At 37.1% G+C, this 12,404-nt stretch overlaps 1 protein-coding gene across 1 annotated transcript; it reads right to left on the bottom strand.

Annotated features, from left to right (window-relative positions):
* Positions 1-661: 661 nt before the first annotated feature.
* Positions 662-11,923, bottom strand: LOC110457717 (translation initiation factor eIF-2B subunit alpha-like). Its single transcript, XM_021509089.1, has 9 exons — positions 11,836-11,923; positions 9,905-10,006; positions 9,135-9,274; positions 8,714-8,830; positions 8,125-8,237; positions 6,558-6,626; positions 5,061-5,136; positions 3,045-3,170; positions 662-1,097 (listed from the first exon to the last, which is right to left on the bottom strand). Exons 1-9 carry the CDS (start codon positions 11,846-11,848, stop codon positions 942-944), a joined length of 912 nt encoding a protein of 303 aa, XP_021364764.1. The 5' UTR covers positions 11,849-11,923; the 3' UTR covers positions 662-941.
* Between the last annotated feature and the right edge of the window lie 481 nt (positions 11,924-12,404).

A 12,404-nucleotide genomic window follows, 5' to 3' on the forward strand; every position in this document is an offset into this window, starting at 1 on the left:
TTAATATCTAAAATACTTCTCCTTCAGTCTGATTCGAGTATTTGTACCAAATTTGGTCCAGAGCATCAGTTGGCAAGGGGGACTCCATTTGTTTTAACAGAGAGTGTGGTCCCCCTGAGATCAAAGAGAAAGGGTCCAGTAGGGGGAACATAGTAATAATTGTTTAAAATCCTTTTCCTTCAGTTTCTTTGGAGAGATTTTAACCAAATTTTGTGTAGAGCATCCTTGGACAAAGGGGACCCAATTTTGTATAAATAGAGGGTTGCTTTTAGGGGACAGAGGGGGAAACTGAGGTTATTGTTTAAAATCCACCCCAAAAAGAAAGAAGGGACCTAATGAGAGACGGGTGTTGCTGAGAGACAGAGCCGATATTTTTTGAAATTGTTATATGTAATAAGAATAATTTTTCCATGGTTGCTTTATTATCCAGGTGAGCGATACAGGCCCTCTGGGCCTCTTGTTTAATGATCCTTGTTGTATGGAGTTTGTTAAAATTACAATCAACTTCGTATAAAGTTAATTTGCCAGTTGAACCACATTGGCTGTATATAAGATAGGAGAAAATGTGAAGAATTTTACAAAAATCAATCAACGCTTTTCTTTTCAGTTTTTTCAAACTTTTAATATTTCTTACAAAAAAATACAATAATTTAACTGACCTGCACATTTCCTTTTTTGTATCTGCCACAGAAAAACACGGAAAGAATCAAATATAATCTTTTAAATTTCATAAAAGAAACTTAAAAATTACCCAGTCATATTTTATGTTGTTAATGCTCAATCAGTACTGGGCATTTGTTTTAGCTTTTAACCAAGTTTGACTTTCAAAAGTACATGCACCGTCCAAAGTTGATGACAAAACTTCCTGACCCTTGTTTCTTTAGAGTTTATCACTGATGAATGACCTAGAAAAACACAGTTCCTTGATGCCATAATGGATGTCAGCAGTAGAGTTTGATGAGCTCGTCTGAGATGGCGGAGGGCGTCAGGACTCCGAGGTCTGTGAAGAGAAGTGTGATATAGGACGGAGGAGTGTAATCCACCAGGGGGTGCTCCTTAGACAGATCCGTCGTCGTCCGCAGTGTGCTCGCATGATACTGGAAAATGCAAAAGCAGGAGTTAATATTGCTGGAAAGGAAGACAAGTTGATAACATACTCCTTTCATTGGTCAGAGTCTGGATCATGTTATCTGTCCCCAGTTTGGAAAGATATGCAATGTTAGGTTAAATATAGATGGTATGTTCAATGCTTGCCAACATTTTGAAATGTACATTGGTTAGATTATGCTAATGCGTGCTAGGAATCAAAAGCATAAACAAAATGTGTGTATGTACACTCTAGGGAAAAATTAACTCTTTTAAATGGCATCTTTTGAGTTGTTTTTTCAGATGAAATCATCAGGGCCCGTATTCATGAAGCCGTTCTCATGCTCAAGTATGGATTTTGTGCTCAAGCCTAATTTCTTGTTCCGTTTATGAATTAATAATGAAATCTTTTTTTGTCAATGACTTGGGGGGGGGAAATGAAGAGTCTTAAAGCCAAATACTATTTCAAGTGTTAACATTTGACTTTTTGATCGTTTGACATGATTTAAGTGAGGTACAAGAAAGTTGGTTTGAGCACAGAATCTATGCTTGAGCATGAGAACGGTTTCATGAATACAGGCCAAGATCTTAGAAAATATTAATAGTTTTAGCAAATTCACTGGTTGAAAATGTTCAATTTTAGTGTCCAAAATAAGGAGAGTTGGCAAGTATGATGTTTCGTTCCTAGAATAAAGCAAGCTTAAATTTATGACATCTCTTGTTGTACTCCCACATCAAAGTAAGTCGTGGGGTGGCCATATTTTGCCTTGTGATTGCGTGCATCTGTAATGTTAGCTTCTAAAGCATCTCTCACCCACTTTCATGTATAGACATTATATTTGCTATTTTACTCATTCACCCCTGAAGACACATTTGAACTCTTCCAATTAAAAGGTTGAAATAGGTCATTACGAAATGTCAGGGGTCAATGAGTTAAGCATACAATGAGAAAGTGATATGTCGTGTACCGAAAGTAGGAACACTACAACCTTTATTTTACAATTGACCTTGATCCAAGATACTGAAATGCAGGTTTACTGAACATGTCTCAGATATTGATTGCAGGTAAATTTTTATCACATAATGTACTGTGTTATTGAGTGAATATTAACCCATGTAATATGACCTATCAGCCCTGTGATTGGTTGTAAGTTTCAATTGTTTCAATTGTGACATCACGTCTAGGACAAGTACATGACGTCACAGACTTATGCACTGAAGTCAAAATGGTGGCTTTATACATTTAAAGGTTGCATAAAAAATATCGTTTTAAAAGAATAAAAGCCACAAATCTTGATTATGTGATAAAAAGGATCTTACACTCGATTTCATTTCATAAGAAATTTATGAAACCCGTAACGTAATTTCATTTTAGCTTGCCAGAGGCTCGCTTAATTGAAAAAATCTTAGACTCGTTTCATAAATCTCATATGAAATGGAAACTTGTGTAAGATCCTATATATAAAAAAATTCAGGCAATAAATAAAGCAAAAACTCATAACATCCGCAAAATATAAGCACTATACATTACAGTCAGTTCTCAGTGTTTAACACATCCAGAATGTAACATGATTTAAGTCACAATAACCGTGGTGACCAGCTCATATATGAGGCGTAGTAAACTTATCTGGATTTTTATGCCCCTGCCATAAAATGGGGGGGGGGGGGCATATAGTGTTGCCCATGTCCGTCCCGTCCTATCCCAACCATGAGCGGGGGCATTTATGTCTTACAGACATTTTCTAGTTTAAGTAGTTATGCTCGTTTTCCTGTACCGTATCTGACCGCAAATAAGCCCCCGCCCCTAGTGAAAGGGCTTATTAATTGCGAGTACCCCCCCCCCCCCGTTCACAAATGTCCACCATCTTGGATGTACCACTGTGTTGATCTATGACCACACTACATTTCATGTACTTATAGTTGTTCATGTTATTAATGTACATTTGTACCAGACCTACCTTAAACTGGTTAGGTACATCTTCCTGGTTGAGTGGAAATAGACGAGTAAATTTGAAGCTTTCGGCTACAACGTAGACTGGCTTATTCATTGCTTTAGCTGAAATCGCCAATGTATATGTACCGATCTGAAAATAGAACAATTGATCAAGGAATAAGCTAGCAAAGTCAATTTGACAAGCATGTCTACTTACAAAATAATATAACATTGGAAAAACATTCATTACCATAATCATCATTGTGTTTGGATTTCTTGTGAATCACATTCAACTTTATAATGTATGCAGTACATGCGTTGCAAACACTTTGGTCCTTGGTCATCAAACAAACTGATCTAGTTATTAAAGTCAAAGGCACTTTTATTGTATCAGGTTCAGCTGGCAAAACTTCAAATTAAACCACAGGCACATATCAGAACCATGGCTGACCTCTGGAATATTTGAACAAGCATATAAGCCATAATTGTAATTGAAAATAGAGGGGGGAAAAAAGGAAAAATATTCCAAAATGAAGGGAAGAACTCATATTTTCAATGAATACTTGTATTGGTCAAGTAAAACCACATTTTATTTTCAAATATTTTGGACATATTTGTGTCAGAATTATCTCCCTTAACCAAGTCAAGGTCTTTGCCTATCTGATTCAATTTTCTACTGGCAAAATCTGAAGGAAAATGATAGGCTCAGATTTGGACCTAAGCTAACCACCGGAATTTGGCAGTTCCATATCAGCAGGTTCAGGCGATCTTTCAAATGTGACATTTCTTAGTTGTTGAGCTCTTTTGGAAACGAGGTATGTATCTCATTAAGGTAGCATACATCCTTAAGTGTAGACTTTTTTAAGATCCAAATGCCGCAGGACCAGCAAAATCACTTCATAATATAGTTTGTACATACACTATGAAAATGGTAATTGAGATTCAGCTGAGGATAATAGTGCTTATTAAATAAACCAATTGGTTATAGATTTGTCCCAACACTGCTTTCCTGAATCTCAAAATAATACAGTAAAATTAATACAAGCATGGCAAAATATCCTCAATGATGTAGCCAGTGGTCTATGATGTAACTAGTGGTCTATGATGTAACCAGTGGTCTATGATGTAACCAGTGGTCTATGATGTAACCAGTGGTCTATGATGTAACTAGTAGTCTATGATGTAACTAGCAGTCNAACCAGTGGTTGCTGATGTAATCAGTAGTCTATGATGTAACTAGTGGTCTATGATGTTACTAGTGGTCTATGATGTAACCAGCGTTCTATGATGTAAACTGTGGTCTATTATGTAACTAGTGGTTTATGATATAACTAGCGGTCTATGATGTAACTAGTGGTCTATGATATAACTAGTGGTTTATGATGTAACCAGCGGTCTATGATGTAAACTGTGGTCTATGATGTAACTAGTGGTCTATGCTATAACTAGTGGTCTATGATGTAACCAGTGGTATATGATGTAACTAGTGGTCTATGATGTAACCAGTGGTCTGTGATGTAACTAGTAGTCTATGATGTAACCAGTGGTCTATGATGTAACTAGTGGTTTATGAGGTAACCAGTGGTCTATGATGTAACCAGTGGTCTATAACGTAACTAGTGGTCTATGATGTAACCAGTGGTTTATGATGTAACTAGTAGTCTATGATGTAACCAGTCGTCTATGATGTAACCAGTGGTCTGTGATGTAACTAGTGGTCTATGATGTAACTAGTTGTTTATGATGTAACCAGTGGTCTATGATGTAACTAGTGGTCTATGATGTAACCAGTGGTCTATGATGTAACTAGTGGTTTATGAGGTAACCAGTGGTCTATGATGTAACCAGTGGTCTGTGATGTAACTAGTAGTCTATGATGTAACCAGTGGTCTATGATGTAACTAGTGGTTTATGATGTAACCAGTGGTCTATGATGTAACCAGTAGGCTATGATGAAACCAGCGGTCTATGATGTAACTAGAGGTCTATGATGTAACCAGTGGTCTATGATGTAACTAGTGGTCTATGATGCCCTTTTTACCTTATTAATGATACCTCCGCTCTCCACTACTCCCTCTGCTCCAACCAACACCATGTCTACCTTCTCCATCACATACCTGTCAATCAAAACAAATATTTCTTTTCCGTCACACACCTGTCAATCAATACAAATGTATCACTTGATACAAATGTGACTATGTTTAGTAGGATTTTATCTTTCATGACTTAACCTTAAATATCACAACACATTTAAATTCCTTCATTTAATAGCTCATTCAGCTTGAAATAATATGTACTTCATGAATTAATTTTTTTCACATAAAAAAAATGTTTTAAATCAAAGCTGTATACGGTGACCTAAGCATCTGAAACCATGTAAACTAGGTAAATTGTACAAACAAGATGATATCACAAAGATGCAAATCTCCTGATGCATATATGAAAATATATTGAATATCTTGGAGGCACGGTAGTCTCGTGGTAGGACACCGGGCTCGTGATGAAGGCATGCTGGTTCGAGTCACATCACAACACTGTGTTGTATCTTTGAACAAGATAATTTACTCTGCTTGTTTCAGTCAACTCAGCTGTAATTGAGTACGTGGTTGGGCAGTGCTAGAATTGTTGAATGCTAGCTGTAAGCGCCGAAATGGCAGCACCGGCTGTATGCACCCCAGGGAGATGAGAAAGATATTGGCTAGTTGCAAAGGCCCTATAACCATGGATAATAATTTGAAACTGTGCATTTTTAGCTCTACTTATAGAACGGTCCAAGTGCGTTCATTTATCGTGGAATATTTCTGCACCACACGTACCATTTCAACTGGGATACGCGAATGTAGCCTATATGAATGGTCGTACCATTGGGATGAACAAAATATTTAAAGCAAGCGACCTTGACCTTTAGTACTGAGTGAAGGTACTGTCATACTAGCATTTTGGAGAAGTTCTATAGCTATCCATTAAAATAAAAAGGTTGCTTTGTAAGTTACCTTGCTCTTGACCTCAGTACGTCAACCACAAACTCCTTCAACTTTCAAGACACAAAGAAGAAAATGATATGTACAAACACACAGGCAGAACTTCGTCCTCCCTCAGAAACTTTGTAGCAAGTGGATAATAAACAGCAAAGAGTTGTGATTTAATGACCGTCCTTTACATTGAAGATCATAAAAAGCTGTTTTTCATATTTAAACAAGCTACTTATCTTGAGTAGGAAATCTGTTATATAATCCACTACCATGATATGCAACAAGATTTGTGATCAGTAGTGAATGAACAGACTAGGAATGATACATGGTAATCAAAGAAAAAGCACTGGCCTTCATTTTAACCCTTTCACCCTTATGTAACTTTAATAGACTCTACCATGCATGGATATGGAGAGGTTCATTATGGTCTACAGTGGTGAAAAGGTTAACCACCATTTTGATATGCATAGATATGGATGTACAACCCCATTTCAGGTGTACTTGTGCTATTGGAAATGTGAATGCCTCTCCATTTAAACTGTTTCCTGGATCCAGCCTGCACTTACCCAACAGCAGCATCTAGCACCACTGTAGTAGGGATGCCCATGTCTATCAGCTCCTTGGACACCTCACGACTGTCAAAGAAACAAAAATACATGTAACAGTACCTTAAGCCTCCATATGCTGCATTTTTATACACCTGTCAAATTTGATGGGAGTATTACGGTATGGCGTCGTCCGTCTGTTCGGCCGGCGTAAACTTTTGTTTGTCCGGCAATCTCCTCCTACATTTTTCATCGGATCTCTTTGAAACTTGGTATACATTATAATCATGATATGAAGTTGTTCATTTCAGTATTTGATATTTTGTCCGGAGATTTTCTCCTACATTTTTTATAGCATGTCAGCTAACCACTCTTAGAATGATGCAGATCTTATTTCAATGTAAGAAAGTATATAACACTATATGGCATTTGACTGGCGTATTTTGTTCCGCCCCGCGGTACTCTTGTTACAGAAATAACAAACAAAAGAACAACAAGAAAAACAAAATGAATACATTTCAACAAGACAGAGAATTGAAAGCAATCCATAGTCGCCCACCTTTCTTGCAAACTTTGGTATGAAAAATGAGCAAAGGACCAACCGTCAGTGTCCATGACTAACAAGCAGACGGAAGCAACAGGAAACAACTCACATCCCCCACCATGACACACTGTCTAATTACAATACACATAGATGGTGTAGCTTGATAAAATGACTTCAAAAGTTACAGTCTGAGGTAATAACATTACAGTAGTTAGACTTGGATCAATGTAGACCAGAATTGGGACATTCTGTCTAGCAAGTTTAATTTAATTTTGTTCAGTAGTTCAAAAAATAATGCCTGCACAGGATCATTGAACAGAGAGAGTGCAATTCTATAATCTCCGTCTCTGCTGGATTCTGACATCAGTAGAAGACCGATAGTATCGTCTTATAAATTTTCAAATCCATATAATTGATTTGAAAATTGAAAGATAGACAAATTACAGTTTTGGTTTCTCACAGATATAAATGTTCTCATCCTCCCAAACAAAATATGACCTTTGAGGAAATCTATTGTTGTCAGGATAAACAAACTCTCGTCACATCCTGTGAACAAGGACCATACAATTAATGAAGTCAGGTTCATTGTATGTCACAGGCTAAATCAGAACTGAGATATGATTGTAAGGTAATAAACACAATAACACCCCACTTACCATACGACTCAGCAACCATTTTAGCCCTTTCACCCCTATGTAACTTTAGTAAACTCAACCATTTATTGATCTGGATGAGTCCATTATGGTCTACAGTGGTGAAAGGGTTAAGGATGCATGCTACCTTGCTCTGGCAATGCATCTATTTCTTGAAAGAGTTACACACCAAGAAAAATATCCTTTTGAAAACGATAATATGAATATGGTTGCATAAACACAGTTGACAGTTACAAAAAAAATACATGAAGTTGTAATACTCATTAAAGTCATTCTTAATAATTCTAAATAAAGTGTGTTCAAGGAGGATAACTCATACACAAATTATAAAAATATACCAAGTAAGGTAACATATAACATTAATAAATCTTTGAATGAGAATTTTTCCTACCCCGAGTTGTCTGGCAGAGATTCCGTGATGAACACACTGAAGCGTTTCTTTGCCTCGGCTGCCTCCTTCAACACTTGTAATACTACTCTGGATTTAGAGTGGGTTAGGATCGTCTACAAAACAGGGGTAAGATGGAAGTCATTTATCTACAGTTATCAGTAATACGTGATGCTATAATCCTCCAGATTGTGAGTGAAGTCTCATAAGCCTAACATTATATAAACAAAACATGCTATCTGTTTTATTTCATTTCAATTTATTTTTTCTAATTTATTACTATCTGCAATGTAACCACCTATTAATTAAAGGAAAACAATTTTAAAATATTTATAATTATATGTACTCAAAATATTTCAAAACATTTAGATTTTTTAATCAATTTTCAGTATGAGTACAGCAACACCATGAAACTTATTTTCACATGTAAAAATATTGCCACATTCGTAAGGAACAAGTGTTTTTTAATACTTATAGATAAAATTGAAATATTTAATTCAAAAGTACTGATTAAAAACCCAAAACTTCTATCACCTAACTTTCTTGGTATAGAAATATGTGAAAAGTTTCTTTCTAATCAGTAGCAACTTACTGCACCATCTCGTATGAAAGGATGGGCCTGTTTTGCGATCTTTTGGCGAGAATCTGAAACTTTCTGCAAGAATAAGTTTCCTCTTTTGACTAGAATTCTCTGGCATTCCTGAATTGTCTGGAAAAAAACACAATTTATTGAATTCAAAACACGAATTTGAAATCAGAAGTCACAAGCAATATTAAAAGAAGAATTTTGAAATAAGTGGAGTCAAAGCCCCCAAAAAAGGCAAGAACTCGTACTTCTGTTTTGCACGACTAGCCGATTACTTTGCATTATTTCATAATTTTAATTAAGACCATAGGCTTTGAGCTTTTCAAATATTAAAATTTATTTTTGATCTATAAATTAACAGGTTGTTTCCTCACCACCTATTTCCTTAAGTTTACTCAATTAATCATGATACTTGAGAGAGTCTTACTGAATGTTCAAGCATGGCGAGTGTGATGAAGCGTAGGAAGAGCTCTCCAGCGGAGGAGATAGATGTTGTACTACTGTCCGTCTCTGTAAGTGTCAGTATAGCATCCTTCATACGGTCTCGCATCTCTGACAACGTGTCCACTACAAATACAAGGGGGTCCTGTTGTAACTCTTTTACCTTTAATTCTATAAATAGGTCAAGGTCAAGAATTCTTATGTCTGGATACACATCATTTGTGTTTTTGGTCAAATGACTGTTTCTGTAATTTTGAATACTTCCCCCGGTAATATTATGTAAACATTTGTTTGTGTTTTCAATTATGGCTGCCATGGTAACCAGTTAATATTTACATAAATTGATGAAATTTGAATATTCAGTCAATTTTGACAGGTTTTCACCTAGTTTTTCTCTAAGCTTCCATAGAGCGCACTCTTGAACAAACTTCATATTTCTCCTAAAGATGTATTATAGGTGCCTACACATTATCCTTTGATATCAAGTTTGTTCAAGCATGCACTCTATAGTTTCTATGAGAAAAACTATGCAAATTTTGCTAATACAATGTATATGCAAATTTGAACTTGTTACCATGGCAACAATAATTAGGAGAATTCTACGTTTTCTTATAGCACTATGCTCTGGCCCCACACCAGACATCTATATGTCAAAATGTGTAAGTCTGGTGTCAGGGCCAGAGGAAACGCGGGCTAGTCTTGATCAAACAATTAAGATTTTTATTGATCTCCTGATGTTAAAGTCCTCTAACTGACCTTTGTTGACCTCAAGGAAGTGTAAGAGTGTCTTGATAGCAGCCACAGCAGCAGACATGTCAGGGTCTGCATGAACTAGATTACTGAAGTAGGACAGGATACCTGGGAAAAAAGAAGGTAATTAGTTGATTCTTGATGACTAAGCAACATCAGAGATCAAAGAGTCAATATGAATAAACTGACTGGAGACATTACATATTTTGATGATCTAAAATAGAGACTTTTTTTTTTTCATCAATGTAACAAGAGATGGAAAAATGAACGGCCAGACCGGGGTTGGAACCTGGAGCCCTCCAAACTCTAAGCAGATCCTCTACCAATTGGGATACCTCAGATCCCACACAACTGACCCAGTCCAGTTCCGCTACATTCCTCCCTCTTTTTTCTAAGTCTTCACCCCCGAAGACACAACCATTTACAAGCGGTGGTCAGGTGGTGCAGTGGATTATGCGCACTTGCCTTTCACCAGGGCGGCCGGGGTTTGATTCCCCAATCGGACATGAAAAGGTAGTGGGTTACCTGCCTGACCACATGGGTTTTCTCCGGGTACTCCAGTTCCCTCCCACAGTAAGACCGGCCCTAGCGCGCTAACCTCTGGGCCAACAACAGTGATTAAGCTTACAGCTTACATGCAGGCATATACACACATAGGGAGATATTAGCCAGGTGGCATAGGACTAGTAGTTAGTGCCAGATAAGGCAGCTCCTGTGAAATCCTCAAAATTGTATTGATTAATGTATATGCTAATTGTATTAATTGTATATCTTTGTACTGTAAAGCGCTTTAGAGTGGCTTATGTTAGCTAGATAGGGCGCTATATCAAATGCTGTATATTATTAATATTAATACAAGTTGAAATAACTTGCTTCATAATTGTTGTAAAATAAATAAAGTTTATATTATATTTACAACCCAGGTATGCCCTTCCCATGCATACACCCAATGCTTGAAATAAGGGTTGGTCACAGGCACCCCTGTAGGAGATGGAAAAAGCATCGGACCGGGGTTCAATTCTGGTTCAAAACATAAATGCTCAAGACAAATAAAAAACGATCCTGTCATCTCGGGATCTTAAAAGAGATTGAAGAAAATTTTAAGGGACGCTAACTCAAAACCACCTGATAAGACTGACCAATGGGAGCCATATGCAGATGAGAGAGGTGACCCCCACGGACTGGTCAAGCTCGGGCCAGTGAACAGAAATTCCCGAGTCTGTGAACAGATTTCACTCTAGTGTTACACCACCCTATAATTTGTCAACACAACACAAATTATAACATATATATACAGAGTTGTAATTAACCATTTTGGAACAAAATATACAAATGGAAAACCGTTTTAGAAAGCAGTTGGGCGCATTATAGGTAGCTGTCATAAAGCTAACTACTAGCTGTGAAGCTACATACATAGTTCATTCAATTAACTGAAACAATGCGTAACTAATTGTAGTAGGACGAGGAATAGTGATAAAGATGGGGCTCGAACCTGCGACCCTTTGCTCTCCAGCCCAATGCTCTACCGCTGAGCTAAAGGGAAATTCCCTACAGCTGATGCTTGAAAGGCAACCTAATTAATCCACATCTTTTACATAATGGTTGCGTTTGTAAAATGACCATACATATATATATATATGGACGCATATTACTAATCTCTGCCATCCCTTAGTTTGAAAATGGGCCTTCCTAAACAACTCAAGGAAACAACATGATGCTGCAAGCGTAAACCTCGGAAACCATTTGAAATAAAATTGTTACTCTGATATGAAAAAATACACTTCTGAGTTCTGATGCAATATCACCAGACCGTTTTGGGTTTTTTTTCAAACAAATGGTCACAAACAAATACTTTTGAAATTCAACATTTTCATGAGAAAAACCTATAGTATGTAGGCATCGGAATTATCGTGTTGTTATATTTGATTTTGAATTACCATCTCTGTCCATGTTGATAACACTATGGCAAATGTTCCAAAACAGGTGCTCGTCGGCTATCAACTTTACCGGAAGTTCTCTCCGATAAATACCGGTGTACTAAGCAAAGCCCGATACATTTTTTACGACACGGAGTACTAATATCTCCAAAGACACATAATATGAACCTAAAGCTATAATAAAAAATAATTACTTGGGCCTGTTCGTTTATGAAGAACAAACAGTTTGTCTATTTTTAAATGTAACATTTTAGGTATTGTACTAACGGACCTGCAAATGTGTATGCAGGCCTTGTAAGGCTTTGTCAAGCAGAATAAGATTGCTAGGTCCGATTTTATTTCAGAAACGAACAACTCTCAGGCCGCTCTCGTTTAAACGGTCAAACCGGTCGGACCACAGTTGTTCGTTTATTAAATAAGGTCGGACCTATTTATCTGATGCTGCTTCCAGGCGAGCCTTGATAAAGACTTGCAAGGCTAGGGCCTGCTCGTTTATGCGGAACAACCGGTTTGACCGTTTATAAATGTAACAATTTCGGGTGTAAATCCTGGCGGACCTGCAAATGTGT

This window comes from Mizuhopecten yessoensis, unplaced genomic scaffold (genome assembly GCF_002113885.1).
Source record: "Mizuhopecten yessoensis strain PY_sf001 unplaced genomic scaffold, ASM211388v2 scaffold9301, whole genome shotgun sequence".
In the NCBI taxonomy this organism is placed as follows: Eukaryota; Metazoa; Mollusca; class Bivalvia; order Pectinida; family Pectinidae; genus Mizuhopecten; species Mizuhopecten yessoensis.